This window comes from Gopherus flavomarginatus, chromosome 19 (genome assembly GCF_025201925.1).
Source record: "Gopherus flavomarginatus isolate rGopFla2 chromosome 19, rGopFla2.mat.asm, whole genome shotgun sequence".
NCBI lineage: Eukaryota > Metazoa > Chordata > Testudines > Testudinidae > Gopherus > Gopherus flavomarginatus.
The window spans coordinates 12,581,066-12,605,051 of NC_066635.1; the positions used below are offsets into that span (position 1 = coordinate 12,581,066).

The following is a 23,986-nucleotide window of genomic DNA, read 5'->3' on the forward strand; positions in this document are numbered from 1 at the left end:
AACCCTGTTCGGCTTTGTATCAAGCCCTGAATCCAGAACATTTTGATTCTCCTGGAGGGTGTCTGCACTGCAGCTGGAAGTGTCAATTCCAGCTCAGGTAGGTATATATGATCTAGCTTTGATCGGTTAGCATGCTAAAAATAGCAGCGTAGCTGCAGTGGCGTGCGTCGTGGCACATGCTAGCTGCCTCGAGTATTTACCTAGAGTCTTATGCAGGACTGTACTTGGGTGGCTAGCCTGTGCCACTGCCCGCGCCGCCATGGCTACACTATTTTTAGTGCACTAGCTCCGTCAAAGCTAGCTCATGTACATCTACCCAAGCTGGAAATTACACTTCCAGATGCAGTGCAGACAAACCCTAAGACTCATTCTATTTGATACTCCCATTCATTTTAATGAGTGCAGAGGACATTTGGCACACTGCAAGATTAGGTCCTGAATGTATGTTTCAAAGAACCTTTTGAGACTATCTGTTGCAGGTGGCAATACTTGGGCTATCCAGCTCCCATCCCAGCATTTCAGATCTTGGGGTGAAATTCACCTAATCGTCTTCCTCTCCCCACATACCATACAGCCAGAATGAGCATTGCACAGGGAGCTAAGCAGGGGTTGAGGAAGTGGGAATCCAACCACTGATCCACACACAGGGCACAAATCGGCTCTGCATCCATTCCATGGCCATTATTAATGGACTATAACAAGGTTCAATAAAGAACTAGATAAGTTCATGGGGGATATATCCATCAATGGCTATTAGCCAGGATGGACAGGGATGGTGTCCCTAACCTCTGTTTGCCAGAAGTTGGGAATGGGTGACAGGGGATGGATCATTTGATGAGTATCTGTTCTGTTCATTCCTCTGGGGAGCCTGGCATTGGCCACTGTCAGAAGACAGGATACTGAGGTAGGTGGATCTTTGGTCTGACCCCTTATGGTCATTCTTATGTTATCAGCTGCCAATGTTTTTTTATGCAGAGCTTCTAATCTGCTGCAGCCACCTGGTTTTGGATCCAGCAACCCTTTCCCCTATCGTTCACTTCTGTATTCCGATGGTTAGAACCAACGTGTGGTCTACTTCCCAGCACACCATGAGTCTGAAGGCCTTTCAGCATGGACACCCCACATGGTTCTAACTATATAGTATTACAAGCATGAGGGTTTCACAGCACAGGGAGTCTTGTGTGGGACCTGCCGAAGGGGGAAGATTGCTCATGCCAACTGCACTCATCTGGACATGGTCTTGCTCCTGTGTCTGTTGTATATCTAAACAAAGAGACGTGGACATTAATTGTCTGTGTCTTAAAGCTGCCAGATGGGACTCGGTCTCAAACTATGAGGAATTTTTATAAAAAAAAGTTACCTTTGACCTTCCTGTAGGAAGACACTGCTGTTAGAAGCTAGCTTGTGAAAAGCAAAGTCATTTTCATATAAGTGCACTCTAAGAGGCCATGTGCTAGAACCAGAGCTATCATTTGTCCATTCCAATGCACTGAAACAATTTTGGACTTTCCTACTGCACTGTAAGGAGAGTTTCATTCCATCCAAGTTGGCTATAAGCAGATTCCCCATACGTCACTACAACAAATTAAAATATTTAGAACAGGATCATGAGGAACTGCTCATTAATGCGACAGCAGGGGAGAAAATGCAAGTGGTGGGAGCAAATCTAAAACAATGACTAACATTAGGACTTAATTACCAAATTCATATTCCTGTAAAACAAGTTGGGAGCAGTTTTCCCGCCAAGCCTGTTCATATGCAAAATACAGAACCTAATAGGCCCTCTAAGCTGTTCTGCGCCACTGCTGGTACATGTTACCCAGTCTGTCAAGTCTCCCACATTTCACAGTTGCAATGTATCTGCGTCCCCTGGTATTTCTTTTTATTATTATATTTTATTGAGGGTTTCCCCCCAAAAAAATATGGGGGAAAACAGGAAAAAAAAGAACTAAAAAGTAAAGGGGAAGGAAGGAAGGGGAACAGGAAGCGGAAAGCAACATTACATCTGTTTCCATCCACTAAGAATTAATCAAAGACTTAAAAAAGTTAGAGCAAATCTTTTCAAATTTGCCTGTGGTGCCTCTTGTCCAAAACATTGCCCACTTTCTGCTGCCACCACCACCATTCTACCTATGCTTCTGTCGGAGGGAACAGTTTGAATCCTTTACAATAACATTTTTCTAACTCTGACTCAGCACGATAGAGGCACCTAGATAGTTGTGTGCCTTCTCAGGTGTCATTTTGTATTGCTCAGAATCTCAAATCTGCTCAAGGCTTAGGTAAGAGATCACTCTTTAACTTACTGTAGCCTACACAAATCATGCATGTTTCTTAGGTGTCCAACAGGTCAGCTCAATAAGCATTACACATTATTAAAACCCTCAGCCAAGGTCTGGGGTTTGTGACTCAGGATCCAAGATGAAATCCTGCAAACGGAGCCTGATTCGGAGGGAAGATGCGTAGCACCATCTGAAAACCAGGCCCCTTCCAGGCATTGCAAATTAAGCGTTCCAAAACTGAGGCAACAGTCCCTACTGAGAATCTTACCCTCCCCCTGTTGTGGGCTGGGATTTCCAGAGAAGCTAAATAAGTTAGGTTGAAAGTCAACGGGAGCGAGTGCCTACTGCCTTGGGATCCTTTGGAAAAAAATCACAGCCCACAAACACAGGAGCAGGTTAGTGCAACAAAGTCAAGGCACATACAGGAACAGAAAGACAAAGGTAAGTTTGTTACAAGGCTGGAAACTGTTTCTTTAGATTCCAGGCTTCACCTTATAAGAAAATGTGATGTTTCCATATCATATTTCAACTGCCATTCATTTTGCTATTTGAAATTCTGGCTAAATGGGTTTTACTGCAAACTACACATTCAGGAATTGTGGTTTCTCTGAGTGCTAAAATTAAAACAAAGTCCAGTCTCTTTTAAAAGAGAAACCAGCATAGACTACTGGTGTTCGCATAAAAATATAGATGTGTAAGGCTGAAGACGTCATTTGCTGAGGAAGGATTAAGTATACTTAATGGATTTGCATAATGGCTTTATGCAGGATCTGTCTTTATTACGAGGCCATTTCCTAATTCAGATTTCATAGACTTTTTTTTTTTATGGACTAGTGAAGTTTAATTAAAAAAAAAATGAGAAGAGATCATTTATATTGTGCCTATTGTAAGAGCATCCAATCTGATAAACATGGAGACAGCAGAGTACTCTTCTGGGAGTAATGGAGGGAGAGAATCCATCCTGCTCACCATAGTCAGCATTCTTCTAGCCCAAGAGAAAGTAAAAAATGAACACAATAGATTTGTTTATTTACAGACACTTTTACTATGGATCATTTGTGTGAGGGTGACTTCATCTGGAGAGAAATGGGTAAATGTGCGCAACTTCACAGTATCCAAAGTATATGCTTTCAGCTTCAGATTCATCTGCACACTAAACGCAGAAAACAGCCCATTCAGCAATTTTGAGACTTTCCGTTCTCTGCCATAGAAAGATAACTAGGGCACTCGGCTCAGAGTCAGGAGATGTGAGTTCTATTCCTTGAGCAAGTCACTTTGCCACCCCATCCCTCCATTTTCCTTCCCACTCTTCATCTATTTAACCTATACACTCCATGGGGCTGAGACAGTCTCCCAGCACCCAGGACACCAGGGCCCTGATCTCAGCTGGGGCCTCCAGCTGGTGCTGTAATACGAAGAATTTGAAGTTATTTCTCCCCATGAATCCCCAACTAAGTTTCTAATTTTCCTTGCCAGATCCCATTTGGCTGGCAGATTTGCAGCCTTTGTGGAATATACTTCAGAGAGAAAAATGCTGGCTGCAAAGAAACTCCATTCCTATCCTCAGGGGGTGACTTTAGGAGCTCAACATAGGACATAGGGCAGCTCAGAAGCTAGAAAAGCTATGACAATGCTGTGACCCTAACATCCCAATGCAAGAGGGCAAGGTGCACATTGGAATCTGGTAGTGATTTTCACCTGGCCTGCCCTGAGCAGTCCGCTGATGTCATAACCTGTATACAAAAGGTGTCAGGTAAAACATCAATAGAAAGCTAACCACATACTGCTCATTCATATTATTGTGATATATATTTACAGATAGCAAATTCAAAATTTACAAAATATGTTGGAAATTACATCATCAAAGTGTGTCTGCCAACCAGGACAAAAGTTATCCCATCCTAGAAGGCATTGCCAAGGTACATTAAAACAGACATTCTCAACCTTTTTCTTTCTGAAGCTCCCACTCCCCCCCAACATGCAATAAAAACTCTACACCCCACCTTTGCCACCACAACTGCTTTTCTGCATATGGAAGTCAGGGCTAGAATTAGAGGGTAGCAACCAGGGCAATTCGCTGGGGCCCCATGCCACAGGGTCCCCGCAAAGCTAAGTGGCTCAGGCTTTGGCTTTAGCCCCAGGTGGTGGAGTTTGGGGCCTTGGGCTACAGCCCCACATAGCGGGGGCTTGGCTTTCTGCCCTAGGCCTCAGTGAGTCTAACATCAGTCCTGCTTGGTAGGCCCCCTGAAAACTGCACATGGCCCCCCAGAGTGCCCCTGGTTGAGAACCGCTGCATTAAGAGACATGGGGAATGCACATTACATAGAAGGTACACAGGACCATCCTGGAAGCAGGGGGAGGAGATTGCGGATCAATTTGTATTTTAGCAGTGGGGGAAGAAGCAGCATGAAAATTCCTTCACCAGGAGACTCCATGTCGCCAGTTTGAATGAACTTTATTTTGGGGGGTAACCTTCAGATGAAACCATTTCAAAGCTTCATTGGACTATAAAGGGAGAGGCAAAACACCTCAGGTTATCTTTCACCTCAGATAACAAAAGAACTGAGCCCTTTGGACTTTGTGGGAGATCCTGACCAGAGGGCTTGATCAGCATCTTGCTGGTAGGACCATCGGTAAGGAAACTGCCTTGAACAAAGCCTGTAGCTTGTTGTGTTCAAGCCTCTAGAAAGTCCTTTTCACTTTCACTTTTACTTGCTTGTACCCATTTCCAACTCTATCCTTTGTATTTGAACTCACTTGAAATCCTATCTCCTTTTGTTAATAAACTTGTTTTACTTTTAATTTAAACCAACCCAGTCTTGCGTTTGATTTAAAGTGAATGTTAACTCCAGTTAAGGTGGCAAGCCAGTGAGTATTGTGCCTTTAAAGGAACAATGAACCTTAATCCCTCTCTGAATGGAGAGGGCTGGATATTGCAGAGCACATGATTTGGGGAAAAATTCAGGCCTGGGAGTGTGTTGGGATCATCTTGCCAGATGTCACCCAGAGCATGGCTGAAGTGTCACAAACAAGCTGTTGGAACCAGAATTGCTGAGTCAGAGCTGCTTCACTCATGGACATTCAGTGCAGGATTGGATGCTGGCTAGGAGCATCCAGACAAAAGAACCACAGTAGAGGAGCATTTTGAGGTACTCAGGGTTATAGGGCAAGCAGAATATGACAAATACAAATTAGTAATAATTATTATTATTATTAGGAAGAGGTGATGAGCAGTAACTCTACAAAGTTACCAGTTGGTAGCTCAATGAGTAGAAGGGACCTTAAAAAACAAGATTGTATGCATCATACCTAGGATTTCCTGAAATTAAACAATGCATAATAAAAAAAATTGCTTACAGGTTGGTATTTTTTCAGATTTTGAAACAAAATAATTAGTATTAGAGAGTTGTATGCATTTCCTAAAGCTTTGTACCAATATTAAGGCAATGGCTTTTTAAACCCTGACACTTTTTTTCATTGCACAGAATGAAAAATTAAACAGCAGAACCCATAGCTTGAAAAATTAGTGGGATTCAAAAGAAGGATTTGACATTTATATGAATAAAGAAAATATCGAGAGATTTATTACACATGATTTTAGAAATGTGTTTTTTTACAGGGAGTTATAAACCGCCATGCTTCAGGCCCTTCGCTGATAACAGCTCACAGCGGTTAGGGAGAAATTTTTACTGTGGTCAGGTACTGCCATGATGTATCCTCTGAAGCATCAGATACTGGTCACTGTCAGAAAAAGGACCACTAGTCTGACTCGTTCTGATAATTACTATCTTCCCATTATAATGTTCAATTAACTGTACTATGGTAGAAGGCTTTACAAAAATCATGACCACCACGGAAATCTCTCTTCAGCATGTTTTCAGTCTCACAAGGCAGTTTATCTTTCATTCCATGTTCCACAACCGCCAGTTTACTTTGATGTGCATCTAACGCCATACATTTCTGATGATTATATGAAATTTAGTAAATTCCCATAGTTTCTTGTATTTAAACAGAAGTGCAAGATTATGCAGGCAATTAGGTGAGAAAACAGTGATGGAAAGATTGATCAAAATACATCCGTCCTTTCAGATTTACATGGTCCTTACATGAAAAAGTCAATGGTATTAATGCTAATTATAAAATTGACTGCTACACTATTCCCTTTCCATATTGCTGACCATTAATCGGAGCAGCTGAACCAACCCATTAAATTGAAACATAGTGACAAGCCTTAATGTAAAAACAAAAAAAAATCACCTTTAACTGGAAATTAGTTTACAGCCTTTGGACAACCTCTAATTAAGAGAGTCCAGTTCCAAGACGACTCCACTCTGCTCAAGGTAGTTAAGCTTTCATGAGGAGGAATTCCCAGCTTTAATTTTTTGGAAAACAATTCTTCAGTGTAGCAGCTTCAGAAAGGGCTCTGAAGATCACTGCAGGGCGAGCCCTCCAGTCCTTAGAGTGGCAAACTGAATGGGAGTTTTGTCCAAGCAAGAAATGCAGGCTCTGGCCCTAAAGCTCAGATCCTGCAACACCAACGAGACTACAAATGGCCTGCCCTGGTTGCCCTCAGAAACTGCTAGTTACTAAAGCTGTTGGGTGAGGCTGGAGAAGTCAAAGGTTACCCTTCGTATAGCCATGCAGGGATCTGAACGCTATCTAGTACGCAACTGCCTGACAAAGCTAGGAGCAGCCTTAGTTCATGTCCTGCTAGGTGGATGTACAGTTATAATAAAGGAACTGTTTAAGGCACATACTCCTTGCATTCATGTAAAGAGCCCACACATGGCACTCTCTTTGCAGGGTTAAGGCCTTAGTTGCTATAGGCTGCAGAAAAAGAACCCAGCTCAAGCAAATTGGCACTCAGCTCACTCACAATATGGCAACCCCAACAAAAGTGAAAGTTTAGGGCCAGATTCTGCTCTCATTTGCACTGGTATAATCTAGAATAATGCCACCAACCTGAATCTGAACAACAAAACTTGGCCCTTTGTCTTTGGAATGCAGTGTGCTGTGGTAAATCCTTTCTAGACACGTAGAAGCAATTAGCCAAAATCTGTCCTTGGTAGCTCGGGCATAATTAAGAGCACAATTTAGCTTTATATGGAAGTCACAGATACAACCCAAACAGCCTACTACATGGACTAAAGACTGCATTTTCACCCTTGTTGTGGATTTCTCTTATTCTAGTAAGAGCCATCTTACCATTCCATTTTTCTTGGGTGTGGAAGGATGCATGTTTCTTTCTTTCCCTCTGTTTTCAATATGCATTAGCACACCAGTATCTATGTTCTTCACAGTACTGAATTTCTCAGTTTTTTTTTTTTTGTGGTGCTTTTGCATTAGTTTTACATTTTCTCTCATTGAAATGAAAATATAAATCACCCTTGGAAATTCTTTGTCAACTCCTCTTCTTCCTCATGAAATGTCAAATAAAAAAAATTGAATGGACAAAATAAATACTTTCTTATAAATCACCAAGTTAGAGCTTCTTGGTATTTGTTTAAAGACAACAGAAATGTCTAACAATTAAAAGAGGTTACATCATTTAACAGATGGGAACATTATGCAACACCTTGAAAACTTGTATAGACCCAGCACAAGTCTACACAGCATTTGGTCCAGCACCATTCTAAATAAAATGAGATTTAATTCTCCTTTACTTAGCTGCCACAACCAATGATTAGTCCCCATCTTTCCCCTGCAAGAGTTCCAATGAATCCATATATACATAGAACCTTTTCAGCTAAAGATTTCCAAGTGCTTTTCAAAAGTCAGTATCAGCAGCCCCATTTTACAGATAAAGAATAAAGAAGTTAAGGGACTAGCCCAAGGTCACTCAACATGTCAGGGTCAGAACAGAACTCTGGCTTCCCAAGTCAATCCAGTGGGACACAGTGACTCTTCTGGAAGGACGGAGAATGCTCTCTTTTGGGTATTTGCCATATCATCAACTCTCAAGAGAAGCATGGTCTAGTGGATTGGGACTAAACAGAGCTGGATTCTATTCCCAGCTCTGGCACTGGATTGCTGGGTGACCTTGGGCAAGTCACTTCACCTCAGTTTGCTTATCTATAAAATAGGGAAGATGATGTTTACCTCCTCTGTAAAGTGCTTTGAGATTTACAGCGAAAAGTGCTATATAAGTGATAGGAATTAACTCCTGCAGAGGAAAAAATTGAACTCTGACACCAGATAAGCAAAACTGGAACTGATCCTTAACCAGTCTTTTAAAATGTAATTATTTCTTATTTCAGGTCTCCAGATATCCCAGCAGAGACTAGTGATGTGGAATATTAAACAGGTTTGATTTTGCAATGTATTATTTACAAACTTCTTCGTTCCCTTTTTCTTTCTACAAGACACATTAGAGGGGATGGAAAAGACTAAGTAAGTGTTTATTCTTTCCAAAGTCTAGATATTTTTGTTACAGATTCATTCAGGTTATACTCCTCAGTAGGCCATGCTGAAACAGGGCAAAGTATTTCAGGGAGTAACATAAAACATTGTACCTTTATAAGTTTCATCATGTTCCAATTCACAATGATTACACCAATAAATCTTGTCAACAAAATAATTAAAGCTAACAAACAGCTGGTGGAGAAGAGATGGTTTACTGTGCATGAGAGGTAGATTTTTCTAAACTTAAAGTGACACAAAATTGATTACTGATTTCAACATCTGTTGCAAATTTTACATTTTACAGTCTCCTTAAAAAAATATATCTTGATTCAGAAACAAAGACTGGTCTCTCCAAACTGACAAACAGAGATTTCTCCCCTCAACCACACAAAATAATCTCCACACAAACCAAAATCTGTTGCAAGCATAAAAGCTATAATTATTGGCATACACTGTATAATGTAATAGAGCACGAGCACCAAACACAACTAAGATTCAACTCCCAGAGTATATGAATTTACAGACATCATGTGTAAACACACAGAACTAAAGAGTAAGTTACAGTAAGAATCACATTAAAAAGAAGAGTGAAGTAAACAGGACCAGACACAAGCTTGCATAATTTTGAAATCTAGATGTAGGCATCTCCATATACACTCAGACATCTTTGAGGAATTACGTAGAAGTGGTGTCATAAATAGAGTCAGAAAGTGGTAAACTGATGTATAATTGCCACTTCACATTTTGAGGCCCTGATCCTGCAAATGGGTTTGCAAACACCATCCCTTAAGGTGACTCCATGCATAGAGTACAGATCTATGTGTGTGTATCGCTTGGCAGGATCGGGGAGTACGGCACTGTAGTTAAGGGTCTGGCTGTTCAATATGTGAAGTTCCCAGTTAAGCAGAGTTAAGAACCTTCTTTCATACGGAAAATGAGGAATTTCTGCAGCACTGTATCTGCAAAGAATCATCACCCTTTTTCCAATGAAATTTCAATTAACTTGAAGAATGGAAAAGACTTAAAACTTAAGATCCAAATCCCACAAAAATTCAGATACAATTCAGAATGAACTCTGGAAAGGCTCACTAGGGAGGTCCTTAGTGTGTGTGACCCTTTTTTAAGGGCAGGTTAATGTCCTGCTTTGTCATCAAGTCTTACAGGGCCATAATGCTACATTAACCTAGGGTTTGGGCTCCCCCGCCCCAACGTTCTAATCTGTTTAAGAGAACATTGGCACCTGCACTCTGAAAGTTAAAACAGTGCAATAATGCCTACTTGGTGTCTGGCAACACAGCAAGTACTTTGAGGTATAGTGTACTGAGCAGACTGGAAAGGATTTATGATGATTAAGTCAAGGAGATGGAGAAGTAAGAGGTACCTAGGGGGCACCTAAAGATGACAAAGAGGTGGCACCATGCGGGGGCGGAAAAGAACGCTGCAGAATGCGTCAAGCTAACAAAATTGACTTTTTCCTATACTCTGGTATTCATCAGCTCCATGAATTTCCTTTATGAGTGAGCAAACAGTTCCTTGCTTAAAATTAGTTGAACTAATTTTTCAAAGAAAAATATATGTGGCGCACAGATACCATAGGATAATGATGGATCCCAAACACAGATCTTAACACTCTGCTGGCACCTACTTCAACTTTTTTCCGAGATAATTGTATAGCTTCTGTTGTACAAATATGTAAGTCACATACCATAAAATAATGTATTTGATTTTAAAGAGAGTGGAGTAATAAAATTTATTTTTCAGCCCCAAAGCAGCTGACCAACTGTGAGCCAAATTACGCTTGGGGTCCCCACACAAGGTCGCTCCACCCCTGGTACTAACCGCCACAACCTCTTTTTATGAAACATGTCACCAGATTTGTACTGTACATGCAGCAAAGACAGGTCCTTAATTTTCAACAGTTGTCATCGTAAAGAACCTCACTCAGTTCATGGAAATCAAGAATATAGAATCATAGATTTTAAAGGTCAAAAGAGGCCATTACATTATCTAGTCTGACTGTGTAACACTGGCCAATGGAATATCACCCATCTACTACAGTACTGAACCCAAAACCCTGGGTTTGGCTAAAGCATCTCTTCCAGAAAGGTATTCAGACTTGAGCTAAAGATTTCAAGAGATGGAGGATCCACCACTTCCCTCAGTAGTTTGTTCCAGTAGTTCACAACCCTCACTGTTAAAAGCATCAGCTTTATTTCTAATTTTAATCTGTCTGGCTTTGCCTTCCAGCCACCGGTTCTTATTATTTCTTTCACCACTACACTGAAAAACCCTTTAGTACCAGTCATTTTCTCCACAGGAAGGCACTTGTCAACTGTAAATTAAGTCAGCCCTCCATCTTTTCGATCAGCTAAAGTCATCTTCTTTGGAAGGCTGAAGGGGTGAGTGAGCTCTGTTGGGTATTTCAGACATGATGCTTGGAAGAAGCATATTTTAAATTCAATGTTAGTTTAATCACTCAGTTGACACCTGTCCCTTACTTTTCATTGATAAACAGTGCTTAAGACATGTTCAGAATATGCATTTAGATCTAAAACAAATAAAGCTTTCTGAGTACCCACCAGCTATCTAACACTAAATCACAGAGATCTCTCAGAAAGCGTATCTCAGAATGGAAAATTCATCATAAAGAGCACTGAAATAAAGATGACTTTGGAGACAGCAAGAATTACACCTGAAAACAGCTTCTCTGCATCAGCTGCAAGATATACTGTTGCTCACACTGGAAAGTGATATCCTGATAAGAGATGGTCAGAGATTTTCTGAGGAAACTATTCCAAAAACACCAGGTCATTGAACCACAAATTTCTCATGAAACTAAGACTGGTTTAATGAACTAGGGGTGAAACACTGCCTGCTAGGGTTCTGATGAAATCTTGCCATGCCACACAGTCTGCCCTGGAGCTAGAGACCACAGGCCCCTAGGATTTGCAGCTCCAGGACAGTCCCACCATGCCAGATTTCTAGGATCTCTGCTGTGGAGCCAGGACTCTCAGCATCACAGTAGGGAGCCTGCAAGAGATGGGAGCCCGGACTTAGACACTGCTCCTGGCTCTGCAGCAGAGAGCCTGGAATCCCTGTGGTCTCTCAAGGCTTCCAGGCTCCTTGCTGCAGAGCTGGGATCTTGGAAGTCCTGGGACGATCTCCCTGGGTCTGCGACTCCAGACAGCTTTCCCCGGAGCTGAAGACCCCAGGGCTCCCAGACTACCTGGCTCTTCAAGATGCCAGGCACAGATTGACTCTCATACTTACAGTACCAACCAACCACAGTAGAACCCTGCTCTTGTCTGGGCCCTCTGTGTGCTACTGTGATACAAGCAACCAACCACAGGTAGGATGAGGGACAGCAAGAATACAGGAACAACTCTTGCCAAACAAAGTTGTAGCAAGCATAGGAAAACATTTTATGTCCGTTTTTAGAAGAATTTCATTTTCTGGCAGCACAGGGGTTGAAAACCCACTAGAAACTCTTAACAACAACTTATATCAACTACAATATCATCCTGTCTGTGTCTTGGAGGAATTATGTAAGACACGACAGCTGAATGCATCGTGCAAAACTGAGGACTTGTGTTCTGTTTCTTGATACATAGCACGGCTTTCCTCAACACAGTGCATCATCACTTCCTTATCCCAACATCCATATTGTAGTATGAACCGTATACCTTGAGATCATCAGAAGCAGCATCAGCTTTCCCCACACTTAATTCATCAGAGTCCTATGAAACAGTGCTTAATCTTCAACTTGGTCACCAAAGCATGCACACCAAGGAAAAAATCTGAAAGGTTTGCCTTCTTAATAAACCACTTCAGGTGTTTCTAGACACTCCCTATAACCACAGCCATGTGTAAAATTACAAAATCATCTAAACATATACAAGCTTCCTAGGGGATTTTGACATGTGCATATTTTTGCCCTGGTATTATGTGAATCAAACCCAATTGCTGATCAAGAATGTCGTCAACCTTGGCTGCTATTAAGATGGTGCTCTGTTGTCAGTGTTACAAGAACACCCAAATCTGTCTTTGAAGGGAAAAAAAATGCAGCTATCAGCATGGCTTTTTTTCCCCCTTCCTCTTCACCTTGACCAAAAGTATTTTTAGTTCTATGGATATAACTACCGATATGTTCCTCACAAAAAATGAAGATGGAAAGATTCTGACAACACGCAGGAATTCAGCAGTGAATGTACCTTATATAACCAAGGTCAAGAGAGAGACTCTACTAGCCAAAGTCAGACTTCCTAATACATCAAAATGTCCTCCCCTTTTTTGTTTGGTTAGTTTTGTTTCATTTGGGGTTAATTGGGTTTGGGCCTCCCCAAGCCAAATCCTGATCCCATTGAAGTTAATGGAGATTTTGCACCTGACTTTGCTGAAGCCAGGATTCCGCCCTGAGTTTAAAAAGATGATCCTGTACATGGACACTCAACACAAGTACCTTAACCTGTCTGAGTACTGTCAGCAAGTGACACGGTTGCATCCACGTGAAAAACTAATCGCATGCATTTGCAAGACTAAGCCTTCAGGCAGTTCCATTGAAGTTAATGGGTCTATTCATGTAAGTAAATCTGGCAGAAACAGGCCTAATATTTGTAGTCTCGGAACACAGCAAAGCTTATTATATACACTAAATAGCATCTGCCATCTGCTCAGTCTCACAGGCAGCATGTAAAGTTGTGCCAAAAATATGAATACAACTTTTTTTTTCCAGAGTGTTGCAATAGTAAAGACAAGAGAAAACATGTACACAAAACACCTATCTTGTTAATTCACACAGTGCCCAAGTCAGATCAGTAGAGCTCTCTCAGATAGATGGAAAACTATAAAGATTGTGGCCTAAACTCACAGCTGGTATAAGCAGGTCTTAAGCCTGCAGTGAATTTGGCCCAGTGTTCAACTGCCTTATGCAGTACAGAAAGAAAGTTACAACCCGGAAATATCAGAATGAGGCAACATCCTTACATTGCCCAAGTACATAAAGCTGCTATATTTGGCCCCAATCCTGCAAACATTTACACATACGCTTATTTTTACACATCAGTAAGTAGTCCCCATTGCAGCCAATATGTAAGCGTTCACAAGACAGGGGCTTTACTGAGATCCTGGTGAAAGCTTTGGAAACAAATGTTAGCTATCACATGTGCTTTCATGCCCTCTTCTGGGCTTCCTACCTTCCTCCAATCGCCTCGTTTTGGCTGCGAGCTGTTTCGGCAGGGACTACCTCCATTTTGGACAGCGAAATAAATATATGATTCTCTTCCTAACACACATTCTAGCTCTCTTCTCCTGAAATTTATTCCCATATAAAAAACCCCCAAAGTCCTTTGTTAGCTTTGAGTTCGGACTGCTACACTGCTTATCCTAACACCACAAACTGTACAGCACACAGAAATAAAGCTCTTCATTTCAGCATCCCATTTCCTTCAAGCCCCACAAACCCATACACCCCCTTCCTGAACGGAAAATGGGTAGAAAGGGGGAAAAGTTAATAAAAGCTATTCTTAACTTGGTACCTTTTCAGCCAAAGCCTTTAAACTGTCTAGAAACCTTTGCCAGAAATCCTTGAAGAGGGGACGGTCAATTTTCTTCAGGCTTTCTTTGGTGCTAGCATCCACACTGACATACAGCTGCGTTACCGGCTCAAGGTTCCTTGGCAATAAAAAGGAGAGGAGAATCATTATTTTCAGACATTACAGCTAACTGAATTTATGCTTTTTTTTACAGAAGCATCCATAAGACAAAATATTGCAGAGCAAATAACTATGCTGGATTCTGCTCTGTTCCCAAAAGCAAAAGCAGTAATGTAATATTTACAGCATACTCTCTCAAATGGCTGGGGTTTCTAATAGCGACAGAAAATAGTCTTTCACCACATACTAACCACTCGCAGAAGGGTCAAACCCAGTGATAGTTCAACGATCAAATCCTCACTGAACAGCATATTTCATCCAGGCAGAACACTAATTAAGAACCTTCCCAAGCGGCCTGTGATCAGAGGAGCCTGTGGTCTCACCTGAAGCATTTAAAAGCTTCACTTCCTATTAGAGCATCTGCAGGCAAAGTGCCCTAACATTCGACCTGTCCTATAGGAAGGCAGCCCTATTCAACAGAAATGCAGTGCTGCTCAATGGAGTTCACCCAGCAGGGTAGGACCTCTCTGAGCTGGGCAGGTGGAACTTTAAGGCTCCAAACTGTAAGCCAAACACAAATGGGTGTTTTGCAACAAAAGAAGTGTAAAAGTGGCTTTAGAAATGTGCTCCTGGTACTTTGTAAAGGACCTTATTTCATGGGATCCGCCCAAAATTTTGCACAGAATCCTTTCCAACTAGCACTACTGTAAGCATGCTGGGGCCAGAGACCTACTATAATATGAGACATTGATTCCAAAGCATATCCTTAGTTATGATTGCCTCCCCACATTTTAATAGCCCAGGCTCCCAAGCTCCCACATTTTGAGGACTGTTCCTCTGGTGCAAAAAGTGTGGGATACATCTCCCACAAGGACATCAGTGCCTTTGTCAAGTTGACTAAAGAAGTCATTACAGCAATCCCAGCCTGCATCAGTCTAAGTGGAAAGGGCTGCAGCTTGGATTTTTGCAGGAAAGCATATTATGCTATAGCTCTTTTATAACTGAAGACATTACGCTCTTTACAAGTGTAATCTCCTGGTGAATGTGTGTTACAGGTCCCTTCTATGCTGATCCACAGAGGACGGGAGTTGTCATAGTCCCCAGTTAAAACACACATTCACCAGTGGGTTAACACAAACAACTTCTAAAAGCTTAAACCTATTCCAGAGTCTGTGACGAATTTCATCCATGCTGGAACCCCAAGGCTATCAAGTGTGATGCAGACACAGATAACTGGGGATGCAAAGAGCAGAATAAGTAACACTGTATTCTGCTATGCAAGGAATAATGAACAAAGAGTAACAAGCTGAGAGAATCAGACTTAGCAAGCTCCTTAAAAGCAAGAGAAATAGACAAAGTAAGTTTCTTTTTATACCCTTTAGTCTCTTCTGGAGGGCTGGCAACAATTTGTCAAACACTGGGCAAAAACACTCTATCACAATGCCTTCTAGATGAAGTGACAGCTTCAAAATTTTATTGCACAGCTCTATGGGTTTTAACTCACTATCTGAGGAAATTAAGGAAGAGCCTTCCACAAATGCTGCCTGTGAAGGCTGCTAATGAGCAGGCTACAACTCAAGTCTGATGTAGTGCTTTAAAAAAAGAATCCTTCATACAGCTGTCAATCACTCCTGCTTTAAAAAAACGTGGAAGTGAAAACTAAAAGTGGCAAGAATTGCCTGGAATGAGACCAGAGCTGAGCAGTCAATGGTCAGAAAATCCAATTACCCAACATGAATTTGCAAAGTACCCAAGCATATTCCTCCTCTCCAGATTCAGACAAAAAGAGATCATTAATGGGAAACAAATCTAACATTTTAGATTAAGAACCCTTTTTACTAGTGAGCATGCTCTGAACTGACAGTCCAAGCAGCAATCACCTAAATGGCCACATGTTCCAGGTATCAAGGGATTGAAATATTCAATTACAAAGAGCGCAGCCAGTCTCTTGCATGTTACATTTTCCTAATAAAATAATATATTATCATCATTATGGTAGCACTGAAGACAGAGCTAGTCACTTTCAGAATGGTAACTGGAAAAGTTCCTCTTCTCCAAGGAACCAAAGCATGCCCCATCCCCAGCAGCTGCAGGCAGCCAGCAGAATTAGTAGCTATACCACAGAAGGATGGGGACACGATCATGACCAGGGGTTTTACATACCCTCTTGCACTATGCTGTTCTGCTTTGCAGTGACTGACAGAGCCCCAGCACCCACAAGGGGCATAGTTGGGTCTGAAAGTACAGTACATGAATACACTTGTCATTCTATCCCACAAGCTGTGAGAGCTGCTGTGATATTCCATGGGGCTCTGACATGGATTTAGCAGTGAACAAACAAGGGACACAACCTACTGTAACTAAAAAACAGTGGATATAATTATCAGCCAAACCTCCAAATGCTTTCATACACAGACAGCGTCAGAACCCTAAGAGACTTGCAATACAGACAAAATATCATGTCAATAAACTGTAGAACTGCTGAACTGTAGTTCAGCAGCAGGAATAAGACCACTCTAATCTTAGCAAGGTTTGTGTGTTCTTAAAGCAAGTCTTATTAACTGCTGTACCAGATACCAGATTAGGATTTTGCTAGTTGGGCTCAATGGACATGCTGATGAAAGAGCCAAACTAGAATTTTATCACTTGGGGGAAAAAAAAGAAAAAAATGACATCAGTTTCCAAGAAATATATTCTCAAAAATATAGTGTTGGCCCTCTTTTTAAATTCTATGTTTAGGTTCTAGAAAGAGCAGTTTCTGTCTATCAGACACATAATACATGGTTTGAAAAGTAACTTGATTACACAATCACCCAATCATTTGGAATGGTTTTGGAGTACCTAATTACTCACTCCAAAAAATGTGCAGTTCCCCCCACCCTACAAATTCAGACCAAAAAAGGGAGCCAGAGAGGAAGCCAAAATATCAGAGATTGCTGATGTGTAAGTTAGTCTTTTGCAACAAATGGAATGTCCTATTTACCTGGAATTAGAGATTGTGGGAAACAAAACACACCAAAGCCATCACTGCTTTACCTCCACTGACACTGCTAGCATTCCACCAAAGAAGAATTTGGGCCTATGCTGTTAACTAATGCCTTTCGGAGTACTTCTCCCCCCAGCAGTTTGTGGGAGCTGAAGACAAGGTCTGAGCATTAGCAGCGAGTTTTTCAGTGCTGTACGGATTTTTGGTTAAACGGGTCAAGCACTCTCAAAAGAGACAAATAATACACTCAGAACCTTTAATCGAAGTATCTGAAAATGCTTTACAAATATTAAATTTCACAACTCCCTCTGCAAAGTTAGATAAAAATGACTAATTACCTTTTGAAGGTGGGAATATTGAGAAAAGAAGTGAGTGACTTGCCCAAGGTCACAAGGAAGCGAGTGAGTGAACTGGGAATAGAACTCATGAGCTTTAATGTGTACTCAGTCTATTAGAAACACCCTTCCTTTATTCAACTGCAACACCAAAAGCAAAATACAATTTGCATTTCATTTGTTTTATCCTTATAGATTTTAGGTATCTCCAGAACCTTCTGGAATGGACGTTTGATTATACTGCCTGTATTTCACTTCAAAGTAATTGCACTGAATTTAAGAGGCACAGGAAAAAACAATAAAGTAAATGTACATTGGTGTGGAGAAGAGAAGGAAGAGGGAGGGAAACAAGCCCGGAGAGACTAAAACTGTGATCCAGGCAGATTCTGAGCAATAATTTTAATGGCTATTTCTAATGCAGACTGTGGCAATGTATATTTTCACTATGATAAAGTATAAGCACACCATACATCACCAGCTCCTTAGAATAAGACAAAATCCATTAAAAAAACAAACAAACAAAAAAACAAACAAACCACTTTGTAGGATTCTCACCTAATCTCCACAGGGAACTGTGCATTTGTAACCAGGAAGCTGGAGATGTTGTGCCGGTGCAGCAGTTTTAAGAACGTGTTGATTTCTGGGTACATAATTGGTTCTCCCACCAGAGACAGCGCACAGTGTTTCACCACCATCCCTTCTTCAAAGCGATCTACTCTCACTCCTGGCACACCTGGAAAAAAGGGAAGGGGGGGAAAAGAAATTACAAAATAATTCATGCAAAACCTACATGCATGGCACATCTTGAATATTCATTGGAAACTGGGAAGAGGTAAAGTGCAGATGAAAACTGGCTGATCATCACAGGGAAAGAGAAGATTGGTTAATTCGGGGGGGGAGAGCAACATTTTACCCTCCAATAACTGAACACCAATTTGTAAGCAACCCTTCTGAATCATCTACTTGAGCCAATCCACCTGTGCTGCTACTCATTTTAAGATTTTCATTGTGTCAAGATCAAGAAAACGGGACTGGTGACTGAAGCTACTGAGCCAGATCCACAGCTAGTGTAAATTAACATGGCATCATTGAAGTCAATGCCCCAACACTGCTTTGCACCAACGGAGGACTCAGCTCACTATTTGTGCAATGAACCTATATAAACAACAAAAGCAATATTTTAGTACACAGTATAGAATAGTCTCTCGCCCACATATAAGTCCTCAAAACACATGTGAAGGAATAGGAACGAGAGAACAAAACCAAGAACGATAAGCCGTTCTTTAAGAAGAAATGAAGAAGTTATGTTCCTCCTCCCTCGGAGCTGAAAGTAGTTTGTGCATTTCACATGAAAACAAAGGCCCACATTTCATTTAACACCGCAACAATATTCCATTGCAAATCAGTATCAGTCATCAATACCATCTGGTTTAAGACATTTCCTAAGAGACAAAAGACCTGTTAACACAAACACTGCTTCATCCCTGAGTTGCAAGGACCACTTCCAAGTGAGAAGGCAGAAACAAGAAGGCTACCAACTGTAGCGATCCCATGGAACAGTCAGTCATCAGATGTAAGTGCTTTTAGCTAATAACATGAGCCAGATTCATACTAGCGATCTGGGAATGAAGAGCATCCTACTCCATCCATTACCAGCTCCCTGAGCTTCTGCATCGGCACGTGAATTCATTTAACTAGGAATAAGAGGCAACTCAATTCAAATTTCTATTCTGAAGATGTCACTTTATATTGCCCTGCGCTGCCTTGATTCATTTGAATAATATACTAAGCATTTTAAAAGACTTATGGCGTCGTAGTCCTCAACTCACCTCATGTTGCCTAGACACCGCAGCTCAAATGGTACAGAAAATTACCCACTAGACTGCAACATCAAGATAAAAAAAGATGTTCTGAGGATACAGCCTCAACCTTAAATATAGGAGTTGGTCTGTGAACAGAACCAGGAAGTATAGTGCATTTAAAATTAGTTCAATTTAGTCTTGAGCCAGTGGCCGCTTTAGTGTCTACTGGTTTGGGACCCTGCAGGACTAGAAATGGATATTGTACTCCTCTGGAAAGGAAAATCGCAGCTTTACAATGGGATAAACAGCACTTTCCTCTAGTTCTGGAAGGGGCAGAGATATCAGACATTAAAGTCATGACATCTCCATGTCTCAAAGTTATTCTGCAAGGCATTTAGGTTAATTTCTCTTCCTCTATGAACCCTACGCTATTGGATAATGGTGACCAAGGCACCAGGCTCACAGGCAGAGGGAAATAAGAAATAATCCCAATAGCACATTTTTAAATTCTCTAAAATTTTCCTACAACAGTTATTGTCCAACATGGCATGCACTCCATACACAATGGTGGGGTACTGAGGTTTTAGAAGCAATCATTTTGACGAGCATAAATGATATGCCAGCTCAGGATTATTCCCAATGAGTACGTGGCCATGTTAAGAAGCACATGAACTCCCATACACTTCATAACTAAACATAATGACTGCATTTGGACTTCCCATTTTCTGTGGATGAGCTCACTTTCAGATCTAAGGTGCTCAATCTTCCACCACCTCAGTTCTTTGTGACTTTAATTTCACATATGCCTAAGCACTGCAGCTCAAGGGGTAACAGACATTATGGATTAAGCTTCACTGTTCATATGGGACTGGCATTATAGTACTGTATTATGGATCTTGTTTAAACATATCAGAAACACGCAGATTAGTGACTTTCCCTCCCCACCTCTTACAGCACCTAGATTTTCAGGGCACACTTTTGTATAAATCCAGGACTGCAATACCAAAGTTACCTGCTTTTCTGGGGTTATTTATTTATTATGCCTATGCAGCATGTGCCCTTGCGAAGGGCAATTGGGTTTACTAGTCACTACCTAGAAAAAGTATCAATCAAATAAATTATCTTGCCCCTGTCCCCTTCAGCAGCCAATCAATCAGTAAGATGTGTCTCTCTCTCTCTCTCTCTATCATTTACACAATGGAGAATTTTGCGGCTGGAAGCTGTGTCAGGGTGGAGGTGGAGCAAGGAGAAGCACTGCCAGGACCAACCCATTCTAGCACCAGCACCACTCTGCACCCACAACCCCCTCACTTCATTCTAGCAACAAATACTACCTCTTCTATCCCACTACAGCCTCACAGCCCAGGCCCCACAATCCCCAGCCCTCTCCATTAGAATCAGGCCATGAACATCTAGTGTATGAAGATCCTAAGAAACTGTCTCATCCAAAACATAACAGGATTTAAATCAGCACCCCAACTTAACAAATAAGGAAGGCAGGACCGACTTTGCTTAACTCAAGTTGGGTTTACATAAGAGAGAACACCAATGAACTAGACAGAATCACTCCATACTGTTGAAAAAAGTTTCTGCCTGTCATGTTTCTCATCCATTGGGCACGCTCCATGCTCAGCCATGATAGACAGATGGGTTACCCAATGACATGCAAGATAGACTTGTCTTGTACATTTTACGGATGTTTCATTTGACTCCTGACACAGTCACAGTCTAAGCTATAAATAAGAAAGAGCTTAGTTCTAGAGTTTTCCTGTCAAATAGGCTGGTTTTTCTTATGCACAAGTGCTGACCACGGCAAGGTAACTAATTTTCTATATCTGAAAAAGGATGCGAGCTAATGAGTAGCTCGTACAGGAAACAAAGCCAAGAAGATTTCAAGTTACACATTTATTTAGGTGGGCTGATTTCCTGCAGCTCCTATTGACTCCAGTTGGAGTTCTGGATGCCGAGTACTTCTGAGGGAATCAGACCCTCTAGTGCATAAAGCAGGTACATAAACATGAGAGAAAATGCAGCCAATACCCTGAGCAACTCATTCCAATGAGACTCTATGGCACTCTTTCTGCTCAGGTTAATGGGCAGCTTCCATTCTTATCTCTCCTTACTTTTTATACAGCAAGGTCAAGATTTGTAGTCACCCAATCTGTCCCCACCCATTGTGGGGCCTCTGTCCACAAACCTGTATCTTACTCCTGCTATCATGTATGAGAGAGAGCTCCCTTCCAATACATGGCAGCAACTAGCAACTACATGGCAGCAATACATGGAACTCCAATACATGGCAGCAACTAGCAGCCCAGGGGCTGCTGAGTTCTAATGATGTAAACAAGATAAATCATCTAGGAAAAAACAACAACAAACAATGTGCCATAAAAATGTCATAGTTACCTACATTTGAGGGCCCTTACTAGTCTCATGTTTCTTTTGTAGAGTTTTAGACATTTTTTGATCCACACTTTATTAGTTAGTGTCTGTTCTGATTTCTGCTTAACAGCTTCATTAAAAGAAATAAATTTAAATTACCTTTAAATTGCTTGATCAAGCTCTTGTGGTTTTCAATAGCCTCCTGCAAGATCATTTCAGGTTGGTCCATTTTCCATCGCCATTCTGTGCCCACTGGATTTGTATGATGCCTGAAAAGAGAAATATTGGATTTTTTTATTGTGATTTGTAACACACAAGAATGAGCCCACCTGCCAATCTTTGCACCTCTGACATTATTTAAAAAACAAAACAATATAACAAAAGCCAGCTGGAGATCCCCAATACAACTCCAACCCTCGCACAACTCAATAAATATATGGGACTTTTCTAACGAATCAGCCAGCTTCATCATCCTTCAATTCATGGGTGATGGGTGAACACGCTGTTGGGGGAGACTAGCCCCTGGCTGCTCCCACTCTGCCTGAAGCCCCTCCCCTCCCCTTCTGCCCTTCCCCGCCTCCCCGTTGGAGCCCAGAATGAACACACCCCCGTGAACACTAGCGCCCCAGGGCTGGGCGCTGGGAGCATCCCCAAACCCAGCACACCAGGTGGGTGCAGCTGGAGTGCCCTCAGCCCCAGCACAGTCCCAGCCCTGAGCCTTGTGCGCATCTGCACCAGCCTGCCTGACCCAGCCTCTCGGCCGCAGAACGGCAGAAAGGTAACTGGAAGCAGGCAGGAGACAGCTGCGGGCAGAGCGTGGATGGGGCCTCACCAGGCTGTTTGGGGAGGCACAGCCTTCCCTGCCTATGCTACCCCCTGCCCATGCCTCAATTTCTCTTCTCCCCAGGCAGAAAGCTAGGCCTTGCAGCACACTTTGAAGGCCAAAAGCCTAACTATTCTGGAGCCAAGGGAACACTCTGCCTCCAACTATGCCTCTATTAAAATCAAGGGGATCCAGCTCTAAAATCTCCAAGGAGTGCAGCTGTGGCACTATGACACACCCACAAAGGCAGGTCCCAGGCCATTTAGCCATATATTGAAGGTACAGGTGCTATCCTCAACTGACAATGAAGTGATTTGTTTCTAACACAATAGCCTTATCCTTTCTGTGAGTTCCAGTGTAAAACGGACAAGAGCAGACTTTGTTATTTCATATAAAAGAAGGACTCTGTAACTTGCAATAGATCAGAGATGTATTTATGATGGATCCAGTTAATTTCCTAGATTTATTCAGGTGGGGGGTTCTCTGGTTACTTACAAGATTTTTTTTTAAAGTATTGAATTACTGAGACCTACCATAAAGTACTAGTTCTCCGCACTGAAGTAAGCGGCAAACAGAACAGTCAATCATTGGAGACGGAGCTGGAGTAAGACCACAATGCAGCAGCTTGCTCAGAGTCAGGAAAGCCCACCCACCCAGAGGCACTTATAATCAATGTCTCAGCAGCTGTACTCAACCCATTTGCCTGCACTGATTCTTTTTCCACAGGCCAAGCACCTGCAACTATATTTCACCCTCTCCCTTAGTTTTCCAGATATACTATAAATCCATCGAAATTCAACTGTGCAAAATTCCAAAGGCATCATAACTGCCAGACAAAATGGTAGTACATCAAGCATGGTTTCCCTTCACTACAAGTGATTCATGTTGTGCATACCAGTAACAACACAGAAAGGTGTCCTAAACAATGGGCTTGATTCTGTTCTCTCTTACAACAGTGGAGTAATTCCACTGAACTCAGTGAGGTTAACTTGGTATCAACAACAAAAAAGAAAAAAAAAGAAGAAGAAGAATCAGGCCCTAAAATGGTCTTTAAAAAATAACACACACACACGCGCGCGCGCTCTTCTGTGCCTCTTCTGTTTTCAAAACACACACTGCATTATTTTTAGAAGGTCAAAAATGAAAGTTTCTCCTCTAATTTTGTGCATTCCCCATTCTCTGTTCATGTTTTGAACTGATCTGAAATTCATAAAGGCTGCCTGCCTATTCACAAGGCTGCCTGTTTGTTCTCTCATTTGTGCACTTACACCATCAATTTCAGTACAGCTCTCAGAACAAATTTAAAGCGCTATATAGAGGGAACAA

At 41.7% G+C, this 23,986-nt stretch overlaps 1 protein-coding gene across 4 annotated transcripts in view; it reads right to left on the reverse strand.

Moving 5' to 3' along the window:
* The window catches only part of LOC127037648 (S-adenosyl-L-methionine-dependent tRNA 4-demethylwyosine synthase TYW1-like), a 130,577-nt gene that overhangs the window by 52,331 nt on the left and 54,260 nt on the right, over nucleotides 1–23,986 (reverse strand). For all 4 annotated transcript variants that reach the window (XM_050929648.1, XM_050929649.1, XM_050929652.1 and 1 more), the window contains 3 exons: nucleotides 21,997–22,106; nucleotides 18,209–18,386; nucleotides 14,216–14,351 (listed from right to left, as the gene is read on the reverse strand). In XM_050929648.1, the coding sequence (XP_050785605.1) occupies nucleotides 14,216–14,351; nucleotides 18,209–18,386; nucleotides 21,997–22,106 (424 nt within the window). The remainder of the gene's footprint in view (nucleotides 1–14,215; nucleotides 14,352–18,208; nucleotides 18,387–21,996; nucleotides 22,107–23,986) is intronic.